At 39.5% G+C, this 21,803-nt stretch overlaps 1 protein-coding gene across 2 annotated transcripts in view; it reads right to left on the reverse strand.

The window, feature by feature from the left end:
- Positions 1–1,874: 1,874 nt before the first annotated feature.
- The window catches only part of KCNN2 (potassium calcium-activated channel subfamily N member 2), a 245,827-nt gene continuing 225,898 nt past the window's right edge, over positions 1,875–21,803 (reverse strand). For both annotated transcript variants that reach the window (XM_056537445.1, XM_056537446.1), the window contains 3 exons: positions 19,464–19,591; positions 10,705–10,774; positions 1,875–2,794 (listed from right to left, as the gene is read on the reverse strand). In XM_056537445.1, coding sequence (XP_056393420.1) covers positions 2,507–2,794; positions 10,705–10,774; positions 19,464–19,591 — 486 coding nt within the window. In that variant the 3' untranslated portion in view covers positions 1,875–2,506. The remainder of the gene's footprint in view (positions 2,795–10,704; positions 10,775–19,463; positions 19,592–21,803) is intronic.

The following is a 21,803-nucleotide window of genomic DNA, read 5'->3' on the forward strand; positions in this document are numbered from 1 at the left end:
TACTTTCCCAAAAGTTTTGATCGTCAAGGCCTGGGTGTTCAGACCACCACCAATCTCTAGATAGGGCCCATGTGTTTAAACTGTACTTGATCTCTTTTGGTTGGGTCTTAAGCTGGAAGTACGGTGGGTTTGGCAAATATTTCATGTAGCCTTTGCACTTTTAGCAGGAACATCAGAAACACCAGAACCCTGCCAAGGAAATATCCCACTTCTAGCGTGCTGTTACAGCTATATATTTCAACACAGTCAGAGGATTGTTAAAAGCTTCATATTCTCTATTTTTGCAACACGTTTCGGCTATGTCAGGCATGACGAAAGCTCTGGTGTGACAGAGCCTAAAACGCATTCTAAGAATGACCTATTGTAATATGGTTGTTTAAAATTTTTTAAATATTTAATAAAGAAATGGCTCCTGAAAATCCCACCACTAGGGGTCCCCATACCTATTGGGACACTAACTTTTCCTGCAGCAGCATCAGCTTGTACATGAGTCATGGACATGAGATGACTCATGGACAAGGCTTCATAAGCAGACACACCAATCCCCTCCCACCACCAGGGAGGGACCAGCTCCCTTCCCCTTAGAGAATTTCTAACCCTGTGAGCTAAGGAAAAGAGGTATTTTTATATTAAATATAGGTGATAGAGGCATAAAATTAGACGGACATGGTCAGGATTAGGTACAGAGTAACTGAATAACTATTTTTTTTGTGTGGGATCTGATAGGTAAAATTTAACTTGGAAGATATCGTAAAGTGATACTTATCTCAACATTCTCCATATTAAATACTATTGCTAAGTGCATCACCACTTACTTCGTTATTCCTGTATACAGTGTCCATAAGTGTCAGGCCCAAGGCCTGATTATGGAAACATACATGTGTTTTATAAGACATGGGTGAGGGGTCATTCAGACAGTGTATCCTTTGTTTTTTGTGTATTGCATTTTATTGGGGGGTCTGGATGTTTGTTTGGTATCTCCTTTGAAGTCATGTACTCTGGTCTCTTCATATAATCAAAGAGATAAGGGGTCAGGAAGAGAGATGCCCCACCTGGTGGGATCAGAGAGGAGGGGGGGAATGGAGTTTCCCTCCAAAGAATTTGGAGACTTAAAATGCTGGACTCAACTGTTGTTCAAGGCGGTGCAAAAAGCTGACAAGAGCTGGACTCTCATTCCCAAGGAGGGCTATACCATCATGCTGTAAGAACTTCATTTTTTGTTTTCTGAACTTGTCTTGCCAAACTCTTTTATATATTTTTGTAACTGTATGTCATTTGTTTATTTTTATGCATAGCACTGTGATACCTTTTATCAGTTTAAATGTTGAATTAATCAGCTCTGGCCTTTGATCTCTAAATATATGAGCTCACCTTTCTGAAGGCAGCTCTGGTGGAAACACGTTTATCTAAGGGTTAATTTGGTGACTTGCTGGGACTAGTAGTGGATACCCAGAGGCCTGACGGCTTTAACCCTTGCACCATCACACTCTCTCTAATGTCTTGGCTGGACCAATAGGGTGTGATTGTGACAATAAGAGGGGGGGCACTTACGAGTCGGAGTCTCTTGGAGGGTGCAGACTGTGTCTTTATTCGGTGCAATAAAATTCCATAGCGCAGGACACCAGGGTTAGAAGCGAACACCGAAGTATTTTTATAACAGTAGTGCCGACCGCTGTGTCTTACCTGGTAACCGTATACAGTGTGCCAATACAGTTGGATAAAATATCCGAACAGATAAAATAACAGTCTGTTAATGTTGGAAGGTTCCATTGGGCCCTGGTAATTAGAAATTCCTGATAGCAGCCCGGTACATTACCATCAACAGTAAAAATAACATGACACACACTACAAACCTCTTATGGAAAGACAATGACTAGCATCATATATATCAATTTTATTTAAAAAAATGAAACAATTGAAAAACATAAACTTTTATTCAAGCCTGGATAAATCTACAACCAAGAACTATGCTATATATCTTAAGGCAAGGTCTAAAGGTAATATAATGTATTTATGCATTTATTATTTTATATTGTTATACGGTTAAAAAAAATAACTAAGCCTTTGTGGCTCTCATCCTACTTTTTTTAAATTCATAAATAAATAATTTTATAAAAATCACATTGGTACATATCACTTGGTTATTTCAATAAACTTGCCTAATATAAGCAGAACCCATTGTATGAACAGAAGTGACCATACAATTATGTTCAGAAATTAATATTTTATTATACTATATAGTAGTAAAGTTTGTTTGAAGTGCATGAATAAAAAGTTAGTGAAACAGAGAAACAATCTATATAGCAATGATAGGTGCATTCACTGTGCATCTGAAAGAAATAAAAAGAGTTCTCACTCTATTTGGCCTAAAATGTTATGTTCAGGTTTCTACGATTCTGACATCAGAACCCAGATAACACTGATTAGAACCATAGGGCTTTACAATAAAAGCTAAAATATTGACCATATGATGGCAAAAAGTCTTTTTTGGTTAACATATTCCCTTCTAGCTACTTTCTGATGAAGTTGGAGGTGCTGTGGATGAAGACCGTCGCCTCCGTGACACAGACCGCGATTGTTCCATGCTGTATGCTACATGCTTGTCATAGTTCTGCAGCTGAGTTTCCACCAAGTCCCTTTGCTGTTGGCTGATTGCCTGACTAATCAGTCCAGGGAGAGCTTGAATACTACCAATTAGTGTCTCCAGCTTTGTCTCTAAGACAACAATCCTCTTCTCAAAGTCTTCACTTCTTTCATTCAAATCGGAGATCATGTCATACATGATGTTTTGGGTCTAGGAGGAAAAAGAGAAAATTGACAGAAATCATTTTTTGTTATGTCGTTGTACACGATCTCTGAAAGCCATTCTCTGGTGACATACACAGAGGGATTTTAACACTTCCTAATAGTTTATGAATACAAATAAGCTTTTAATGTATTGTTGGTATTACCAGTTTGATCTTAATAGATATGAGATAGCTACCTTACTACATAAACTGAAAGACTTATTAAAAGGCAAGAAATTGGAATAAGTTCAACTGAATGAGAATGCTCAATTTTTAAAGCTATATCATCTATAGACTTTGGCACAGATGGAATATTAACCCCCTTAAGGACTCAGGCCATTTTCACCTTAAGGACTCAAAACAATCTTCGTTTTTTCCTCCTTATCTTCTAAAAATCCTAATACGTTCAATTTTGCACCTACAGAGCCATATAAGGGCTTGTTTTTTGCATCACCAATTGTACTTTGTAATGGCATTACTTATTTTATAACATAATCTGCTGGAAAAAAATAAAAATATTATATGTGGAATGAAATGAAAAGAAAAAATGACATTTTGCTAATTTTTTGGGCTTTCGATTCTATGCAGTGCATTTTTTGGTACAAATGACACATTGGGGGATATTTATCAAAGGATTTAGACTAATTTTTCCTGTCAAAATTTGTTGCACAGAAAGTCGCAGTCTAAATATATGTGACTTTTTAGCGACTTTTGCTTTAGAGGATTTTTAGAACATGATACATTCTAGTCTATTTTAGATGGAAAAATGCATTGGTGCTGAATTTATCAAAAGCGACCTTTCAGCGACAAGTCGCATCGGCTGAAAGTACACCGAAATGTCAGACCATGCTGGAGCAGGTTTAAATACAGTCTAAAGCATAGATCCCGAAGTCTGTGCACAGAATTTATCAAGAGCCATGCACCTTTTCATAAATTAAGCGCACAATAGACCGGCCTAACCCTCTGTAGTTTGGTCTATATTGATGCGGGACATAGAAAGCTTTGATAAATCTCCCCCATTATCTTTATTCTGTAGGTCCATACGGTTTCAGGGATACCCAATTTATGTAGGTTTTATTTATTTTACTACAAAAAATTATAACTAAATGCACCAAAATTAGTATGTTTAAAATTGTCATCTTCTGACCCCTATAACTTTTTTATTTTTCAACATTTGGGGCTATATGAGGGCTTATTTTTTGCGCTGTAGTTTTTATCGGTACCATTTTTTGTTTTGATGGGACTTTTTGATCGTTTTTATTAATATTTTTATGGTATATGAAGTGACCAAAAATTCACAATTTTGGACTTTGATATTTTTTTTACGTGTAGGCCATCGACCGTGAGGTTTAGCTAACCTTATATTTTCATAGTTCGGACATTTACGCACATGGCGGTACCACATATGATTATTTTTTTTATTACATTATTTTATTTAAAAAATAGGAAAAGGGGGGTGATTTATTAGGGCCAGTGGCTTATTCACAGTTATTCTCTTATTTTTAACCACTTTTTACCTTTTTTTTTAGCCCCCTTAGGGAGCTATACCATGCAATCTTTAGATTGCATACACTGTTCAATGCTGTGTCATAGCATAGCAATGATCAGTATTACCAGCACTCTGCTGCTCTAGCCTGCTGCGTGGATCAGTAGATCGCCGATCAGACAACAAGGAGGCAGGTGAGGACCCTCCCGTCGTCCAGTAAGCTGATCGGGACATCGTGATTCTGTCACTATAGTCCCAATCAGCTTCACTGAGCTGCCGGGATAGTTTAACTTTCAGTTTAGATACCGCAATCAACTTTGATCGAGGCGTCTAAAGGGTTAATGCCAGGCCCTACAGGGTTTAACCCGTTCTCCGCTCGTGAAAACGGTTTAAACCCCGTTAGCAGGATGAGGGTGTACAGGTACGCCCTCAGTCCTTAAAGACTCGGGAAAGGGGGTGTACCATGCATCCTTAAGGGGTTAAACATTGGAATTCCTGTCAATCACTAAATGCCAAGACACATAGAACTGACTGCAAAAATCTGTACCTAAGTATCAACAAAAGCAAAAATAAAGCCACGGAACATAAATGGACAGTAACTTTTCACACAACTCTACTCATCTGATTGTTTAAAAGCATTTAATAAAAAGGTTCTCATCCCAAACAAACGTGTCTAAAATTTCAGTCCTAATTCTAGGTTCACATTGCGAAATCTCTGGGCAGAAAATTACCGCGCGGACACTGCATTCTCCAATAGACTGCAATGTGTTCCGTGAGCATTTCCGCCTGAAGAATGAGCAACACCATTCTTCAGGCGGAAATTTTCAAGCGGATTTTCCGTAGTGTGAATTTGTGAACGGAAACCCATTCCCTATACTATACATTTTAATAAACGGAATTTCTGCCTGCAATTTCAAAGCGGAGTTGCAGGCGGTATTTCCGTAGTGTGAACCTAGCCTAAGGTTTCTTATTTCCACTGAACTTGCAGTTCATTGCCTGTTGTCAGGCTTAGTCTGCCTCTAGTAACAGATGACTCCAGGTCTTCAGTGAGTGAGGAAGAGGCAATGCTTATACCAGGCTGCTCCTGTCTGCTCATACATCCAGTGCCTCTGCTTGAAGCTACAGAATCTCTGCAGCTGCAAGTAAGCCAGCTCCTGCTTTATTGTGGTCAAATAGCTTCTTGTATAGTTGATTGCAATTACCTTTGCCCATATATGTGATATTTTGTGTTAAAATGACTTTTTGTGCTCTAAATAGTATGCAATTTGTTTTTAAACTCATCATGCTAAAAAGATTCAGAACACTCAGAGCCAATTATATAGCAATTGAAAAGCCACTATAAGGCTAGGTTTTCACACAGATTTTTTATGGCGGTTTTGAATACTGCCACTGCAGTTCTGAGCCAAAGTCAGAAGTGGATCCAGTAGAATATAGAAATATAAGTCCTTTATATTTCCCATTCCCTTTGAATACACTTTGGCTCAAAAACTGCAGTGGCACTTAAAAAAAAAAAAAAAGACAGAAAAAACCTGTGTGGAAATCTGGCCTAACAATTATAGCCATGGACAGTATGGGAAGTGACCAGTAGGAGAGCACTGCTGGCAGAGAAGTTCATGCCCACTGAAAAACTGCAGAGAGAGGTGGCATTAAATTGAAGGTGACAGCTGGAAAATAATAACACAACAGTGAAAATCTATGGTTCTGGAACTCCAAAACATTTACCAGGTAAAGGCTTGGGAATTATTATTATTTTTATCATTTTTTGTTGAAAAGGAAGGTACGCTTTAGCTGTGAGAAGGGTGGGTATTGTACCATTCATGTCAATGACTGTTTTTCTGATTGGCCAGTCCTCAGTAACAGGAAACTGCAGAAAGTAGATTTAGATCTGAATGGGTTGTAAAATGGATTCATATAACATAAAATGTAAAAAAATAATAATAAAAATAATAATTTCCCAAGCTTTTTTAAAAATCAGTAATCAATAATGATGCAGGGCACATACATGGCAGTGCATCAATGAGGTCATGTTCTTAGTGGTTTCTTTAAGTGACATGCACTGTATTGTCATACAAAGAGAGGAATAATAAAACCATGTGTATGTTATAGAGCCTGTTCTCTTTCTTTTGTTTAAGGTTCCTATGGCAACCATAATGCTACTGAAGGAAAACAACAGTATTTTTTGCTGTATGTATGTGGGAGTCATTCTACCTTTCACATCTCTAATCAAATTGGACTGACTGCAGAATGATTCTGTTTTTTTTCTAATGTGACAGTATAATAGACATTGGGTAATAGATGATGTCCCAGGGTAATCTGTCTTTAACATATAAGCAGGGGTTGGATTCAGCTATCCCTGGTCCACGGGAGTCGGTTGTTAAAATAAGAGCCAGTTTGGAGAATTAGGGAGAAGTGGGATCCCCAAACTGGTTCCTTCCCTGTGCTCCCATTCCCACCACTCTCAATCTGTAGGATGTTGGTAGCGTAATTACATAGTCATACCTGGATCCTTGTCTAGGCAGTAGGTCCGACCAGCTGAGGCCAGATGAGCACTAAATGAGGATAGTACGGGAGCAGATACTGGAGAGGTCAGTATATTATACAGTGGTACAGTGGGGGAATTACGTATAATTAACTCTTTTGTGAATAATTATTTTGTGGAGGTACAGTGTAAAATTAATTATTTTGTGGGGTACAGTATATAATTAATTTATGGGACACAGTATATAATTTATTTGTGGGGGCACAGGATATAATTAATTTGTGGGGGCACTGTATATAATTAATTTGTGGGGGCACAGAATAGCAATCATTTATATATGGGTACAGTATATAATCTCTATATATATATATATATATATATACATAACTCAATGGCCCTGATTTACTAATAGTGGAGTGTAGGTTTCTTTGTGGGTCTTAATTCCCTACAATTTTTTTTCCACGGTATTTACTAAGGTTTTCCTACATTTTTCACTTTTCCCTACATTTTCCTTTTTTTTACACATGCTCTGGTCTGTAGGGTTTTCCTCAGCTCAAATCCACTACATTTTCTGTGGAAACGTTAGTAAATATGTTGGTTTTTGACCACACCCCCTTTTCCTGATGACCATGACCCTTTTTCGGGTTTTCTTGGTAAAATGGAGAGTTAGTCTGTTTTTTCTATTCTGACACAAATTCTGGCACACAACCCGACAAAACATGTCAGGTTTGCAATAGTAAATGAGGGCCAATGTGTGTACGTATGTATGTATGTACATTCATGTTTGTCTTTATATGCAGGATAAGGATCTGCTGACAAAGTGAGGAACCAGTGATATCCGACATCAAACTCTGCCATGACCAGATGTAGGTGTCACCTGTGAGTTACTGATATTATTGATATTAATGTATATTCTGTTTGACTGTGTCCCTTCAGTGTTGTAGTCACTTGTGAGTTCTACAGTGATCATGGGTGAAACAACAACTCCCAGCATACCCTAACCATGGCTTAGGTCCTACTGGGAGCAGTAGATTTACATGCTGAAACCCTCTTTAGAGTTTTGCGCTTACTGGTTAATTGGTATATATGATTATTTAACTACACTGCGAGTGTCCGTCACGCCAAGTAGGGAACCTGTTGTGATGATCAGTAATTGTTGACTTATCTGCATCTCTTTACTGATACAAATGGTGTAAAGTCTTTACACCATTTACATATTCCACAGCTCCTAATAGTGTATACAGAATAATCCTTACAAGAAATAGTGAGCCCACTTTATACAATTAGCATCAATATTTTATGAACTGAAACTCCCTGAAAAGAGGGCATGGAAATCAACCCTATGCTGGCACAGCGGCCCATACTCCACAGCATTCAGTATAAGCAACAGCTGCACTACCACCATTCTTATAAAGGCAAAGCGAACATTATCAGTATAATCCCACACCATATAAGAGTGAACATATTCTGGACACACAGTGACATTTTCTAAATTATATGTTACTCATCAAATTTTTGGTAGGATTACAGATTTTTTCCTCTTTTTGGGTATCTTACAGTAAATAAAAATAGGTTGTATTTTTCATACATGTGAACAGGGCTCCAACTCATCGAGCTGGTCCCTGTCCTGATTAATATTTAAAGATAGAAAAAATTGTGTAAAATGAGCCCGAAAACAGGTGCAAAAAGCATCCCCCCACATCTTTATTTGGAATCTCTAGTGCCTTGAATTTTCTTAAATTTGAAGTGTATTTGAACATAGAAGATCACCAGAGCAGAACTCAGTAGGGACTCATTAGGGATATAGGTTGAACTTGATGGACTCTGGTCTTTTTTCAACCTTATGAACTATGTAACTAGAATATAAGTGGTGTCTTGGATTCCCATTAAAATTTAATAAAATTGCATAACTATTTAGTAAAATGTGTTATTTATTTGTATTATTTATTTCCATAGTTGTTCAGTGCAGTTGTAGTGTGGCTTTTTAGGATGTAAGCACTAGAAGCATGTACGTTTAATATGGCCTTGCCAAAAACTCAAGTCTGTTTGCAATACAGTCCATTATAGGAAATGGCCTTATTTTAGTGATAAGTGGCTTTTTGCATAGATGGAGTTTATAAGGACGAGTATCAGTGAACAGGTCTATGTTCTAGGTACTGATAACTACACACAGATTCAGATGCCTAGATAACTTAGCACATCTTCTGTAAACTGCAGCCATGCATCGCTGGTTTTCTGACCAGAAGGAGGTACAAATACAGACCCATAATGACGTATACTGTAACAAGGCTTGTCTAAATGCCATAACATGCCAAAAGTTATTCTTAACTGGAAGTATGCCCTAAGGGGGTTTTCAGAGCAAGGTTTATTGATGGCCTGTCTTCAGGATGGGTCATCAATAACAGATCCCTAGGGTGCACACACCTATCCGTTTGCTATTAAACTGTTAGCCAGATCTTTGGCGCCACCATAGACAGTAAAAACAGCTGGAAGCAGACAGATCCATACATCGTGTTGTGGCCCTTATGGGATATTGTATCTCAGCACTCATTCACTTCATGGGAGCTGATGTGCAGTGACCCAGCATGGCCACTACACAAAGTATGGCACTGTTTCCTTCACTGTTTTATTGTGTACACCACTGCCACACCCCTGGCAAACAGCTCATTAGCAGGGGAGCCGGGTGCGGGCACTCATCAATCTGATATTGATGACCTACAGTATGCTGGGGATAGGTCATCAATACATTTTACCCAGAAAACCCTTTTAATTCCGTCATGTGTTATGCTTGATATGTGTAATTTTTTTTAGCAGTGACATCCCTGTCATTGTACTTAAAAAGGTATAAAACAGTGCATAGAAAATTTATTTTAATGTTAATAGGGAACATAAAGACAAGTCATCTTTTCTGGCTTGGCATCCAACAGCAGATGGGCAATACATAGAATGTAGGACATAGGTGAATATATACTGCTCTGTTACATTTAGTATATTATTTAGCTAACAATCATACAATTGATATTATATATTTATTAAAAATCCCAGCTTCACCTACTTGTTAATTCCTTAATATTTAATAGATGCAATGATGCACACATAAATATTTTACAATATTGCCTACATAAACTTAGTAGTATAGATCCTACAAGGCATAATATTGATATCTTACATAGTATTGATTTGTTCTCGAACAAATATGGGCCAAGTCATTAATGTGTCTCTTCTCATCTCTCCTGTAGAATTGGGGCCAATGTCACATTGGTTTTAGCTAGATTCATACCAGTAGGTTGAACACAAGAGTCAGAAATTTGGAAGTTTATACAAAATATTGCGGATTCAGTCCATCACACCTGTTTTTACACTGTCCCCTGCCACTTATATACCTACTAGTGTTGCTCGCGAATATTCACGAATATACACCCTTCACTTCAAATCCCTGGTTGGACTTGATGGACGTATGTCTTTTTTCAACCATACTAACTATGTAACAATTGGAATTTTATTCGCGAATATTCGCGAATTTAGCAATATATGTTTTTTTCACAGTACACATCACAGTGATCATCCCTCTCTGCTTCCAGCTTGTGTGGTGTAAAGAAGGCTCTAATACTACTGTGTGAGACTGTTGTGCGAAGTTTCGTATATGCGAAAATGAATAGCGAATATTACGAATATGCGAATTTAGCGAATATATGACGAATATCTGCGAAATATCGCGAATTCGAATATGGCCTATGCCACTCAACACTAATACCTACACAGATTTCACCCTCATGTATCTCCTGTTGTTGTGAACAATACGGCAGGTATAGAATGAATGGGGATGTATAGGAGAGAAGGGCAAGTAATGTGAAATGATTCGATTGAAGCAGAAAATAATTATTAACCCTCGCTTTATCCATGACTTTTTCTTGAATTTGGCCCTACTTTAGAAATGTATGATTTCTACCAACCTTTGCCAAATCCACCAATGTATTAGCTTGATCATTTAGTTTCCGTTGTTCCATTTTAACACTTCGTAACCTGAAAAAACAATTGGATATTAATCTCTTTCCATAATTTACTGGAGCTCAGAATCACATGCATCTTGCAGGAGAAGTTCATAGGATGTGAGAAATGTCTTGAGAAATCGGATAGATCAGTTTTGTTATGTTTCTGTAGAATGAAAAGCATGCTTCTTCAACACAGCAGAGCACAGAGCAAAAAAATTTGATGCCCTTAAAGGGGTATTCTGGCTGTATACATCTTATCCCCTATCCAAAGGATAGGGAATGAGATGTATGATCGTAGGGGTCCCGCCGCTGGGGACCCCCGCGATCTCGGTGCAGCCCCCGGCATTCTGCCGGGGGCTGCACCGAGATCGAGGGGGTCCCCAGCAGCGGGACCCCTGCGATCATAGATCTTATCCCCTATGCTTTGGATAGGGGATAAGATGTATACAGCCGGAATACCCCTTTAAACTATGTTCTGATTATAGTATAAGAGCAAACAATTTATTTATGATCGAGAAAAGCAGCAAGTATCATGACAAGCAGATACCAGAAAACATACCGAACAATCTATGAAGCTAGATCATCTAATATACCAAAATAAGACTCTCCTGTATCTGCGTGTGCTGATATAAGTATAGCCCTTTTTTTTAGTCTGAGATGAATTGGGTTAGGGGGTGTTTGATATCTCTTGATGAAAATACAGTGATAAGTGAGAATTTCCATTACATAAAAGCATATTTAAATTGACCAGCAGCTAAAACAATACTTACAAGTACATTTTCCTGACTTGGTTGTTATGTGTGTACTTAACACTGAATGGCAACAAGGCCAATCTATGGCTCCTTTCCATATCACTGATGGAGTATGTATTTAAAGGGGACTTTTTATTCATGGTCTATCCTCAGGATAGGCCATCAATATCTGTGAGAAGAGCCGAAAACAGACAGCTCTATACATTGTTTAGTGTTAGTGCTTAGTTACTGTAGCTTAGCTTCCATTAAGTGGGATCTGAGCTGCAGTAACCCAGGTTGGTCCCTCTTAGCTTTGTTCAATGTGCATATAAACAGGACCATAAGGGCCCATTCTCACTATGTAATTTCTGGGCAGACTTCTGCTCCTGAATTCCACTTAGAAAATACGGTGCAACAGCCTCCCATTGTTCTCAATGGGATCCTGCTGCACCATTCACACAATAGAATTTCCACAATGGATGTTCCGCATTGAAAATTTTAGACCCCAGGCTCCACCAAAAGAATGAATATGTTCATTCTTCTGCCAGAATCTGCTCTGAAATGCATTGACGTTCATTGAAATGGCACATTGCCGATCAGTCCCGACGGAATCTCTGCCCAAAATTTCTCCTGGTAGATATTCCGTAGGACTCTATTAACGCTATTAATGGCTATGCTAATCTTCTTTCTTTGTTTCTATAAATGATTGTCTTAAAGGGGTACTCCAGCGCTAAGACATCTTATCCCCTATCCAAAGGATAGGGGATAAGATGCCTTATCGCTGGGGTCCCGCCGCTGGGGACCCCCGTGATCTTGCACGCAGCACCCCGTTATAATCAGTCCCCGGAGCACGTTCGCTCTGGGTCTGATTACTGTCAATCACGGGGGCCGAAGCATTGGCCCCACCCCCGCGTGACATCACGCTCTGCCCCCTCAATGCAAGCCTATGGAATGGGGCGGAACATGACATCACACGGGGGCGGGGCCGTGACGTCACAATGCTCCGGCCCCGTGATCGCCAGTAATCAGACCCGGAGCGAACATGCTTCGGGGACTGATTATAACCGGGTGCTGTGTGCAAGATCACGGGGGTCCCCAGCGGCGGGACCCCCGTGATCAGGCATCTTATCCCCTATCCTTTGGATAGGGGATAAGATGTCTTAGCGCCGGAGTACCCCTTTAATATGTCTAATTGATACATGGCCGGGTTCTATGAGGGGAAGAATCAATGTAAGGACTGTCAAAGCTTTACACAGATTGTGCGTATATGAAAGAATATTTTTGTAGTTAAAAAATGGCTGCTATTTAGGGACATCTTTGGACTGAAACCTAAGTTACATTGAATTTATACCATAAGGGACATCAGACACCTGACTGGCATCAGTTCCAAAGTTGCATTGTCAATGGTCACATTGTATCTTAAAATTAGATAAAATAAGCTGAAGATTATCTACAAATCCAGAACACCTGTATCCTATAGTGACCAAAGGATTAAGAAAACATCATGCATTATTTCATTAATCTATTGACCTGTCTAGGAGATTTGTCTTCTCTGCCTAAACGGTTTCTGTATTGTTTCCAAAATTTAGCTGCACTGGTCAAAATAAAGAAACTATCCATCTGCCAAAAACATATTAGGTAATTTTCTATCAGGTTTGTTCTTATTTAAAGGATATTTGCCAATTGTATATGTAATGTTTTGTTATGAACAGGCTTTAAGAACAGGATCACATAGTGTCTGTAGAGAGTTTCTATGGCTCAGTCTATCGTATACAATTAAACTGGCAGAGTATGATGCAACAAAACATGCCAATTGCAATTCTAATCATATAGCTAGTCTGTCCTCTAAAATACTAAAGGTCAACATAGTGTAAATAATATAAATGCAATTATAACAAAAGAAATGGGACCCAAATTGAGGTGTGTCTAAGCTCATGTTGGCCCCATCATCCTTTTTTCAAGGTCAGATTGCTACTTTACAAAGTGATCCCACTCTCTAATGGCATTTAGTGGGTACTGTAGAAAACATAGGATTACACCACAGTACCCTGGTTCTTATATCCTATAGAAATAAGTGAACCTTAAAGTGGCACTCTGCCTCTAGACATCTTATCCCCTATCGAAAGGATAGGGGATAAGATGTCAGATCACGGGTGACCAACAGCTGAGACCCCTGTGATCTCTGTGCAGCGACCGGCGTTTGTTTAAATAGCTGGGTGCGGGCGGCGGGGGTCGTGATGTCACGGCCATGCCCCTCGTGATGTCACGCTATGCCCCTTCAATGAAAGTCTATGAGAGGGGCATGTCACGCCTCCTCCCATAGACTTGTATTGAGGGGGCCGTGACGTAACGAGGGGCGTGGCTGTGATGTCACACCATCCGCTTCAAGCATTGGGAACGAAATGTTCCGAACACTGGGGAAGTGGAGTACCCCTTTAATGTACAACTCAGGCAGAACCAGTGGCATAAAGATGAGGAATCTATACAGAGATCAGTTGATTTTCTTGTGTTGCAATTTTTTTATAGCCTGAACTTAACAAAACAGGAGCCGTAATAGAGCTGACAGGTCCACTTTAGATAGATATTACTGAACTGATAATAAGATAATCTGATAGCATTGTTATTACAGTATTTCTTGCTGTCTTATGGCTTGAAATTACATTGTTAACAGATATTCAGAAGGATAATTCACCGTTTCATAAAAAAGACAATAAAATAGTGCAGTCCACACAATAATAATAAAATTGAGGGACGCAGAAAACACTTTAACTCCTTCATCACTTGATGAATATCTGAATATCTCCAGCTCAAAAGAAGATAATTTAAAGAAGTTCCATACTAATTTAAGTTAAGGTTACCAAGTGTGACCACGTGGAGTACAAACACTTCAATATATAACATATTCTACTTGTTTGAACTAGAGAGGTTGTAATAGAAAAAAGAAAAAGAAAGAAAGAAATAAAGAACCATCCATCATAGCGTGTGTTAGAATTTCTATATAATCAGATTCATCCTTAAAGGGGTACTCTGGTGGAAAATAAATGTTTTTAAACTTGGTGCCAGAAAGTTAAACAGATTTGTAAATTACTTCTATTTTAAAATCTTTAGCCTTCCAGTACTTATCAGCTGCTGTATACTGCAGAAGAAGTTGACCACAGTGCTCTCTGCTGACACCTCTGTCCGTGTCAGGAACTGTCCAGTGCAGGAGCAAATCCCCATAGCAAACCTTTCCTGCTCTGGACAGTTCATGACACATTCAGAGGTGTCAGCAGAGAGCACTGTGGTCAGGAGGAACTACACAACTTCCAATGGAGCATATAGCAGCTGATAAGTATGGGAAGGCTTAAGATTTTACAATAAAAGTACTTTACAAATCTGTTTAACTTTCTGGCACCAGTTGACTTTTTTTTCCATTGGAGTACTAGACAGCTAGCATATATGTGACTATTGAATGTATCCCTGTTTCTTCCTTATACCTGCTCCTGTTCTGGAATGTAGTACACAGGTAACAGTTGCAACCAGTCTCTGGTGCATGGAAGGGGACAGTATTGCTGCCACGGAGTTCGAAGTTACACTTCAGATAATGTAGAAATACTCTTTAAAGTAAAAAACTATGTAAGCATATATCATACTGTACATTTGGACAATGTGACCACTCAAAATGGTTACACTTGGGAACTTTGTATAAATTAGTATGGAACCCCTTAAAGCAATTTGGACACAAACTTTTTGAGAAGAAAAGAACAGAACCTCTTTTCTTTTTTTGTGTGTAAGCCTCACCTAATAACAATAATATACAAATCATCTTATTATCATTGGATAAATATAAAATCACTTATCACAGGTTTACGATCATGACTTCAGGTTAAGATTCCATGACAGCAATCATATCAATAATTGATTTGTGATTGACAGGGCAGCAGTCCATTCTCAGGAGCTGGCACCCCCTCAAGCAGCAAAGTAGATGATCCAGAGAGAAATAATCAGTTCATGGCATGCAGTCATAAAAAGTCTTCATAAGTTTGAAACAGCAGCTGATACAGTGCAACTTACTTCCGAGCTCTATTTTCATTTTGTAGGAAAAAAAATAAAAATAATAAAAACAAGACAAACAAAGGATACCTGTTTAAAATAAACTGGAAGAAGGTATACATGTTAAGGGGAACTTAAAACTACACTTTTTGGATAGGAAGGGGTACTCCATTGGAAAGCATTTTTTTTTTTAATCAACCGGTGCCAGAAATTTAAACAGATTTGTAAATTACTTCTATTAAAAAATCTAAATCCTTCCAGTTCTTATCAGATGCTGTATACTACAGAGGAAGTTCTTTTCTTCTTGAATTTCTTTTCTGTCTGACCACAGTGCTCTCTGCTGACACCTCTGTTAGTTTTAGGAACTGTCCAGAGCAGGAGCAAATCCCATAGCAAACCTCTCCTTTTCTGGATAGTTCCTGACATGGACAGAGATGTCATCAGAGAGCACTGTGGTCAGACAGAAAAGAAATTCAAAAAGAAAAGAACTTACTCTGTTGTATATAGCAGCTGATAAGTACTGGAAAGATTAAGATTTTTTTTTTTTTATAGAAGTAATTTACACATTTGTTTAACTTTCTGGCACCAGTGGATTTAAAATTTTTTTTTTCCCACCGGAGTACCCCTTTAAAGTTCTGGGAGTACATAAAATATTCCTACACGTAATGGTGTGTGCACTTATTACCTCATATAGTCTTACTTTTGGCTCATAAACATATGTCAAGCCATGACTCCAGAAGGGTTTGTGTTTGTATAGATATACAAATAGATATACAAATACATAAAATTATTTATTAGTGGACAAAAAAATAAAAAATAAAAAATTATCCGTACGTTAGAAATGAGCTTACTGCATATACATATAGATGTACTTCCAAAGAACCACTTTAATTTTTTTTTGTTATTCTACAAAATAACCAATTTCTGCAAATCTGTCATTTAAGTTAAAGATTCAAATACCATTAAAGGGGTTATCCAGCCCAAAAAAACTTCTTGTCTGACCACTGAGATCCCATGTGATCTTGAGAATATGGCCCCACTCTTCCAGCTGCATGAAGCCACAGAAGGCACATTGGCTAACCCCTTTAAAGAGCATTTGTCTCCATTTGTGATATGTCTGCTTTAGTAAATACTTGTATTCCCCATGAAATACTGTAACAATGCTACAGAATTATTTCTCAAACCGTCCTTTTATTGGTGAATTCCTCTGTTACAGAACTTCCGATGCGTGAACTGAGCAGCAGAGTTTCCATTAAAATTAATCGGCAGATGCAGCAAGGCAAAATCTGTATGGAATTCTTTGTGGATATTCTCGGTAGTGTACACGGGGCATACCATTCCTCTGTTATTCTGTCTAAATATTTGTAAATAAATTGACAACTGAGTGTTACCATTACCCTTGCCAAGAGGCGGCGTGTCCCTATACATTTAGCAGAGTAAACACTGGTTGGACAATGTTGGGAGATACCCCAACTGGTAACACCCAGTTGTCATTTTATTCAAAAATGTCTGGGTGGAATAACAGAGAAATGGCGCATTGCAGAGTTTAAAGAAGCAAGGCTTCAGAATAGTTTTTGTTTTGCTTTCTTCATTAAAAACTAAAGATTTTACTAAAATAGACATGTCTTGGGTGGCGACAGTTCTATAATACATTTACCCATACTCCACAACAATATAGGAAATCCAGATCAGCAAAGCTATCATGTATTATTTAGAAGCTAAAACTACAATAGTTGCATACATTATGTATGTCCAACAAATTAGTAATGATAGATCAGTTCTAATAGTTCCCCTCTAATGGCAGAATTCTACAGAAAAGGATGTATACATCTAAGTCCAGAATGATGTTTAGACATAAGTAGCCCAGTGGTTTATTTGCAGAAGTTTTTCCCAAGGAATACATGATTGATAGCAGTTTTACCCCGTTTCTTACAGGATGTATCCAACCGGGGGTAAAACTGCTATCACTCATGTATTTCTTGTAAATAAAGTAAATATAACCGTTATTTAAAAAGGCGCGACTGGAGTCACGTTTAATATGTTGTGCACATTATATTGAATAATTGTTTGTAGTGTTGTATTTAAAAGCAGGAAACTATGGTACTGGATGTGTCCAACGCTCAATAAAAATATTTTTGAAAGAAGTATCAGCTATCTGCTGCTCTATTCAATCACTATGGGACCAATAGATATAGCCAAGCACATTGCTCAGCTATCTCTGTCAGTCCCACAGGGATTAAACATGCAGCACACATGCTCAATTGGGGGCATGGAGCGCCTGTTCCAGTGATTGGTGAGGGTGCCAACATTGGTGCCTGAAGGATTCAGAAAGTTATCATCTATCCTATGAATATAGGTAAATGTCAGTCTTGGGAAAACAGACAGGAATTTACCAACTAAGATCCTTTATAGCAGAGTAGAGACCCAGAGTATTAAGCTGGCCATACGCATTAGATAAAAAGTGGATCATTCAAACATATTTGCTATACAATATGCAAGACAACATTGACTGCTATAGATATACATAAAGGTCACGTGTGTAATAACTTTTCAGATAATTACTCTGAAACTTACACTAAATATAACTAAAGATCATGCAAATGTGTCAACAAGAAGAAAATCAAGTATGACTGGTCTACAGTGTCATTTACATCCCATAGTAAACAACTATTGACTAAGAAGATCCATGATCGGACAGAGTTTAATAGATATGTATTAAGTCTAGGAGATTTACATGCCCAAAGTAGTCAAAACTGTCATTTTTACTGATCTCTGACTAATGTGTATGGCCAGCTTAAGTATTGCTTATCATAGGGGGATCCGACCTTAAATATGTTGATGCCAACCCTATTACCTGCCATTATCTGTTCCTCTAATATTTATATGTGATTGGCTATAGACTGGTTGTAATTGGTCAAAGACCAGTTGTGATAATGTAACATCACATATCACTTTGTGATATTCGCTAAATTAAGATTTTGGTAGGTTGTTTACTTTAAGGATACTAGTAAAATATAGAAAGTAAAAATGTACTTAATGCAGGACATTTATCCGGGGCAAACTCTAGCATGCTGGAGCAGAAGCTGTGAGCTCCCGCTCCACCATTCACCCATCTTTCTCACACACTGCTTGCTGCTTGCTTGTGAGCGGCGGGGACGCGATCCCTAGCAGAGTGGCGTGATGACGTCACATCATCGTGCCGGCGCCAGGAAATCACGTCCCCGCAGCTCACATAGTTCAAGTAAGCTGTAGGTTGGGCTAGCTAAGTCTTTCTTTTGGTAAGATCCTACGGAGTGTGAGTGTGTGTGAGTGTGTGTGTGAGCCAGAGAGAGAGCGAAGGAGAGAGAGAGAGTGTGTGTGTGTGTGGTAAGCTGTAGGAAACACCACAGGGGCACTGTATAGTACACGGGGCATTATGAAACTTAAGGGGGAAAAAAAGGGAAATTTAATGTGAGAGAAACATGGCAGGGAGCATTATAAGTGAGGGGCACATGACAGGGGGGCATTATATGTGAGGGACACATGACAAGAGGGCCCCTGTCTTAGACCATAGAAAATAATAGTCTGGAGCTCACTCATTGACTTTTATTAGAGAGAGTGTTCTGGGCATGCTATAGTGGCCGATGCACAGTTCGGTGTGGATTCTCTGTTGCCATATATTTATATTGGTGTCACCTGTCACCACTGTTGTCTTGCCTGTGGTGATGATGATAATGTCAGTTCATTATTGCAAAATGCAAAATTTTCAGATTAGTTTAAAAAAATTATTTATGTCCTTCGGGTAAGGCATTAGTATTTTAATTTAATGTAGGGCCCCAAACTCCTTTACACAAGCTAAATCATTTGTTGCATATCTTGTGCCAAAAGAGTCAAAAATCCATTCAGCAAGAGAAGGGTTACATACATTTAAGAGGTAATTATTTTTGAGAAATTGTCATAAAATGAGAAAGCACTTACTGGTGGATAGCCTGTAAGAATTTGCGCTGATGTTTCCTCACTTTTGCATGGTCTATCTTTTTCACCAGTTTCGTGTTTTTGTAAATTAACCATGTTTCCCTGAGAACATTGGCAGCTGCATTTTTAACCTGTGGAGAAAACAAACAAACCCCTAGTAAAAACTAGATTTATATACATGTAGACAGCACCTTAGTAAAACTTAAGATTTTATTTCAGACGGGAGGCTCCTATCATTGCATTAGTCTCTCTTTAATGCTCAAATAGCAATAAGATTAAGTATATCATAAGTAGATGTGAAGAAAAAAATCTGCCATCTGAATGGCAACAGGTATACAATAGGCAACTGAGATAACCAATCAGTAACGATCTGAGTCTTTATAAACTGCTGCTTTGAATAACTCCTCCTCTTTCTTTATTGCTCATCAAGAAAGATACATATATCTGTTTGCCTTACCTCATATAACAGTCATTGTAATAATTACTGTTAATAATTGTTAACTATTCCCATGACTCCTTATTATGCTTTCCCCTTATTATCTATATTTATGTTATTTTCCCCAGCTTTTCTCTTCATACTTCTGTTACATCTGTGCATATACCGTATTTATCGGGGTATACCACGCACCGGCCTATAACACGCACTCTCATTTTACCAAGGATATTTGGGTAAAAAAAGTTTTTAACCCAAATATCCATGGTAAAATGAGGGTGCGTGTGTGCGCGTGTATACCCCGATACATCCCCAGGAAAGTCAGGGGGAGAGAGGCCGTCGCTGCCCGCTTCTCTCCCCCTGCCTTTCCTGGGGTCTAGAGCGCTGCTGCCGGACCTTCTCTCCCCCTGGCTATCGGCGCCGCTGCCCGTTCTGTCCCCCTGACTATCAGTACCGGCGCCCCATTGCCGGCGCCGATAGCCAGGGGGAGAGAAGCGCCGCCGACAGCCAGGGGGAGAGAAGGGGCAGTGGCACCCATTGCCGGCGCCGCTGCCCCGTTGCCTCCCCCCATCCCCGGTGGCATAATTACCTGGGTCGGGTCCGCGCTGCTCCAGGCCTCCGGCGTGCGTCCCCTGCGTCGTTGCTATGCACGGTGCGGCGCACTGACGTCATGCGCCGCGCTGTGCAGCGCATAGCAACGACGAAGGGGACGCACGCCGGAGGCCTAAAGCAGCGCGGACCCGACCCAGGTAATTATGCCACCGGGGATGGGGGGAGGCAACGCGGCAGCGGCGCCGGCAATGGGTGCCCCTTCTCTCCCCCTGGTGATCCGATAGTCAGGGGGACAGAACGGGCAGCGGCGCAGATAGCCAGGGGGTGAGAAGGGCCGGCAGCAGGGCTCTAGACCCCAGGGAAGGCAGGGGGAGAGAAGCGGGCAGCGACGGCCTCTCTACCCCTGCCTTTCCTGGGGCGGTATCGGCGTATAACACGCACATAGACTTTAGGCTAAAAATTTTTGCCTAAAAAGTGCGTGTTATACGCCGATAAATACGGTATATACATTGCTTTGTTATACATCTGTGTTTCTATCTATGTATTTACCTGTACACAAATCTTATTACTTGTTACTCCGGCGACTCCATCTATCTGAAGAAGCTCCATTGTTCGGGGTTCAGCCCCGAACTCTCACGAGAGTTTGCCTGCAGCGCAGCAATATTTCTGCTTCGCGGGCTCACATTCCTGACAGTGATATTGGAGCCGGCACGGAGTGAGCATCACTATTTCAGCAGTCACCTTGCTATTCTTCGTTGACCCCTTATATATAGGAGCAATTCTCTTATACTATTTCATTAAAATGTTATATTTATATAGAATTGAGAATTCTGAAATATTCATAAATTATTACATAGTATATATCTATTAATATATTGCCCTAATATGTCTCATGAGGTAGTTGAAATGAAAATGGAAGAGGAGTTACCCCAGTCAGCTGACTGTGACCGGGTCTCCTCTATTCAGATTCAAAATTTAGTAGATAAGTCTATGCAAAATGCTTTCCAAATGTCATGTCCTAAATGCAGGATAATATAGGACTGTAGCCATGGCGATATCACAGTCTCATTAGGCTACTCCTCTCGCTTATCCGTCTACTCCATCCGCAACCATTTCTAGTCGGCAGACAACTCAACCACTAAAAAGGCCAAAGGCCTTGACAGACCCGAGAAGTCCACCCGGAAGAGACATCATTGCTTGGACATATCTGACTCTCCTGCAAAACAATCAATTTGTTTTGCAAACTTCCTTGAAACGGGTAATTAACACTAGAGTCTTTGACATGGCTGGGAGAGGAAAGGGCCGCTTTCCCAGCCGAGCCTCCACTTCCTGTTCATTTCAAAGAGGCCCTACCGTAC

The sequence above is a fragment of the Hyla sarda genome, chromosome 1 (genome assembly GCF_029499605.1).
Source record: "Hyla sarda isolate aHylSar1 chromosome 1, aHylSar1.hap1, whole genome shotgun sequence".
In the NCBI taxonomy this organism is placed as follows: Eukaryota; Metazoa; Chordata; class Amphibia; order Anura; family Hylidae; genus Hyla; species Hyla sarda.